We start from the raw sequence: 4,151 nt of genomic DNA, 5'->3' as shown, positions 1-4,151 counted from the left end.
TAATATTCTGTGATTCTGTGATACTTGTAGGATTACAGTTGCACACATTCTCAGTACAGCATCATGGATACACGTAAGCTACTCTCCTGCATAATTCCCTGAGCCTTTTTTCTATGCTGTAGAGACTTACTCCAAATTTGTCCTTTTTGAGCCCCCCCAGCCTCCATATATGGGTCTGTTGGAAGAGGGGATGGTGTACTTCTTTCTTGCTTTGTGTTGGGAACCCAAATGGTGCCACTGCCTCAGCAAGGGGTGGGAGACTACAGCTGATTTGGGGACAAAATGCTTCCTTTTAGGCTGTGAGGAGGTGGGTACCCTGTTGCCTGCTGGACTTGCAGCCCAGACACCAGAAGACAGCAGCACCACTTCATGGCATAACCAGTGGGGTGACTGTAACAACTCTCCTCTATCAGGAGTTAAGCTGTGGAGAGCCAATGCCCAGGCCTGCTGAGGAGCTCATCCTGCTCCTCTCTTGTCACCTGCATTGAGGGAAAGGAAGGAGAAATCACTGTCACTATTCCTGTCTCACTGCAGAAAACAGCTGCCTTAACAGTGTGCAGTCAGCCTCAAAGCAGCATGCAGAGTGTGTGATGAATTTGTTTAAAGGTAGACACAGGTTCAGCACAGAAACTTCCCAGGTGCTCTACATGGAGCCCTGATCGCAGAGAAGAGGTTTACCAGGTACCTTTGTGAAGTCAGGAAGACTTTAAGATGATTTTGAGTATGCCCGTTTGTAATTGTACCCATTGTTGAGTACTTGATGATTGTTACAGCTTTGCTATTGCATTTCTAGGTCTCTAAGTGTCCTGGAAATGAATCTGAATATCATTATTTAACACCAAGCCTGAGCCATGCAGCAGAGGGTAAAGTTGTTGATATGATGTTAAAAGTGGAAACTACCTTTATACCATGTGTCAAATTACACTATCACCCTGACCCAGTGTTCATTAACTACCAGCTACACACTGAACTGGATCCTGATCTGGAATTAAAAATATATGTAAGTTTGAAAGTAATAACCTGTAATTCCTTATTTAAAATAGTTGTTGGGGATCATTTTGTTTCTTACTGTATTTAGTGACTGGTTATTATCTTCACTTTTTTCCATTTAGAAAGAAAATGACAACTTGAATATTTCTAAAACTGAGGTAGATGTTTATCTGTCATATATGAGCGGTGCACAGACCAAAAAGATATGGTTCAGCGTCCAAAATATTACCAAAAAAACAGATCGTAGCACCATACTGTGCAAATACAAAAGGGAAGGAACAGACAAGATTGACTTTTCCACAGTGAAAGTTTTTGTAAGTAGAATTCCCTTTTTGTTGCAGTTTAACAATGCTTGAATGTTTATGCAAATGTAGTACAATGTAGCATTAATGCTCTGGTCATTAATGCTCTCTATAGAGGGACAAGCTGGATGCATTTTTTGTTCTCCTGGTAGATGGTAGTCTGGTTATCTTCCTCACATGTAAGCATGCCTGCCTAACTTAGGTACCACTAGCAGAAGTGTCAGAGGTAGGCTTTGCAACCCAAGCTGAGTTCACTGCTGCTGAGCTCCAGGAGAGCAGTAGTTTGTCAGACCTCTGACTGCAGCACAGCACCGATAAGGTGTCACTGGCTCCAGGAGAGCCCCTCATCTTAGATCTATAAGCAATCTGCTCCTGCAGTATGGCCATGAGGAAAAGGATGTGTCCTCCAGTTCGCTTTTTCCCACTAAAGTAGATGGGGTGCATGGGGATCACCACTGAGACAGAAGAGAAGGTATTTCTGTATGAAAAAGGGGATGAAATTCCATGTGCACTATGAAGGAGGCCAAAATGCTATGAACATATGGCACAACGCCTGCTCCACATGTAAGAACATTAGCATGGATGTCAAAGCTAAATGGCAGCTTAAGATATTTGCTCCATGAATAAGATGAAGATATGAATTTTTTAAAATGCAATCATCACCATTTATGAGGGAGAAAAATGCCAGACTTTTATTGCAGTGTATGGTGGTGTAAAACTGAAATAATTCTATTGACTTCAAGGCATATGGCTTATAGTAAAGATTAACGAAGCTATTCTCAATTTCATATCACTGTTAACTGATCTCCATCTGTGGATCCTGCCATCTCAGCCAGTTACGGCATGGAAAAGTCTTTCTGAGATTAGTGTTGCATTTAAATATTAATGTTGCCTTGCAATATCACATGCTCATCCTGCATGTTTCATAGGAGTGACTGTCATAGAAAGGTCACCACTTTGCTAAGGCAAGTCAGATGCAATAGTTCTAATATAACATTTCACTTCTGGTACCTTAAGAATAATTTTTTCTAACATCAAGGAAAGAATAAAAGTAGGAAATCATCATGTGTTTTTTTCAATCTTCTAAATAAATCATCATAGAAGTAAGGCCACTCTGAAGAAAAGATAAGCTGGGTATAAAAGATAGGTGTGGCTCAAGAATAAATGTATCTCTTGCCTTAGTTTTCAGGAAAAAAGAGGATGTTGAGTGTGAGGTCAAAGACAGGATGATCAGTGTGAATTGAGGTGTCAAAGAAGAAAATGCCATTCTTGTGACAGAAGCAAGATTGAGATTGATCAAGGGCCTCAAGACAGCTGGAACAGAATCATTCCCATCACAACACTGAGAAAGAACTGCTGCATGATATTGTAGACTTAGGAAAGATTTAAAATAAAACTGTAGAGTCAGGAGAAGTATTGTATGACTGGAGAGCAGCAAATATAAAACCAATATTTCAAAGAAAAAAAAAAACAACTAGGTAAATGGAGGCTTGCTGATTTAATCCTAACTCTGTGTAAAGCTTTATAATGTGTTTTGAATGAGGGACTCAGGAAAGACCTGGAGGTAAATGGAAAATGGAATAATTGTTAACTTCTTTTTAATAAAAGCAGATTATCCTAGATATCTTTATTTGGTAAGATGAGTGATTTCCTCAACCATAAAAAAACAGTAGATCACATGAACCTGGAAGTCATTCAGTAAACTACATAATAGAGTGATTACGAGGGCACTAGAGATTAGAAAAACTGGATGCTGTGTATGGGGAGCTGACTCTGGGCAATGTTGATTTTCATACAGATATTATTTAATATCACTAGTAACTTGAGCACCAAAATAAAGCATGCACTAATAACATTTGCTGATGACATAAAGCTCAGAGGCATTCCCAGTCCAGAGGAGGCTTTATAATGTCAGGCAGGAAGAATGAAATGAATTTAGGAATAGGAATCAGATGAATTCAGGTGTACCTTATTTAGCCTGTGATTCATAAGCAAGATAAATAAAAGATAAGGAAAGAAATGGGGCCACTGAGTAGGAAGGTTATGATGAAGATTAAAGATAATCTGAGTATGAACAGAAAATTAAATTAATGCTTTGCCTCAGTTTTCAATAAGGAGGGGTGAGTAACAAATTTCTGCTTTAGGAGTGCTTTGGTCAGACATGCCAAGTGGAGAAAGGCAATATTAGTCACGGGATGATTAATATATTTACTCACCAAGATATTGCAGCCTTAGAAAAGGCAAATGGGATCCTAGGAAAGCTCAGACAGAAAGTACTTTGTATACAAACTGTGTAAACACATAAACAACCGAGGAGGTTTATGGAGGTTTATTTGATGGAGGAAATAGGTCTGCTTTGTCTTCTGTTCTTTGTAGCCCCAGAAATATGAAGGCTGTGTCCTTCCAGCCCTGTGGGGTTTCTTTGCTTGCTCATGTCCATGTAGCTGCGATGTGACTATCCAGTCCAGCTGCCCTGGCTGCTCACCTCCTGTGACAAGCCAGTGATTGAAATCACCAGATCTCTGCCTTCCCTGCTGTAACCCAGAATAATTTCAACCCAACTCTCCTTTTCAATTATCTCAGGCTCACTTCTGTCCCTGGAACTTGGTGGTATTCTTTTTCTGTTTCAAAGTGTATTTTTAGTTCTAGTCTGTTTATAGTCTTAGCTACCCTTTATTTATGTGCCTTCAGAGTCCTCTTTGAGATTTTCCTTTGTGAAATTTCTTCTGCCATAATTATCAGTGGTGAATGCCTCAGTTTGTCATCTGGCAGACTTCAGCACTTTCGTGTATTCCTAAGAGTTAATGTCCTGCCTTTAACAAGCCCAGTGGCTGTTGGGGAATGTTGTACATCTATTGT

General features: G+C 39.9%; 1 protein-coding gene across 1 annotated transcript in view; it reads left to right on the top strand.

Moving 5' to 3' along the window:
- Positions 1-793: 793 nt before the first annotated feature.
- The window catches only part of LOC104525374 (plexin-C1), a gene marked incomplete at its 5' end in the record, with an annotated part of 32,766 nt that continues 29,408 nt past the window's right edge, over positions 794-4,151 (top strand). Inside the window, 2 exons of the mRNA XM_010168515.2 lie at positions 794-1,000; positions 1,113-1,304. Of these exons, the coding sequence (XP_010166817.2) occupies positions 794-1,000; positions 1,113-1,304 (399 nt within the window). The remainder of the gene's footprint in view (positions 1,001-1,112; positions 1,305-4,151) is intronic.

The sequence above is a fragment of the Antrostomus carolinensis genome, unplaced genomic scaffold (assembly GCF_000700745.2).
Source record: "Antrostomus carolinensis isolate BGI_N321 unplaced genomic scaffold, ASM70074v2 scaffold16435, whole genome shotgun sequence".
Classification (NCBI taxonomy): Eukaryota; Metazoa; Chordata; class Aves; order Caprimulgiformes; family Caprimulgidae; genus Antrostomus; species Antrostomus carolinensis.
The sequence above is the reverse complement of the archived record's forward strand: the minus strand, read 5'-3'. Positions and strand labels throughout refer to the sequence as shown.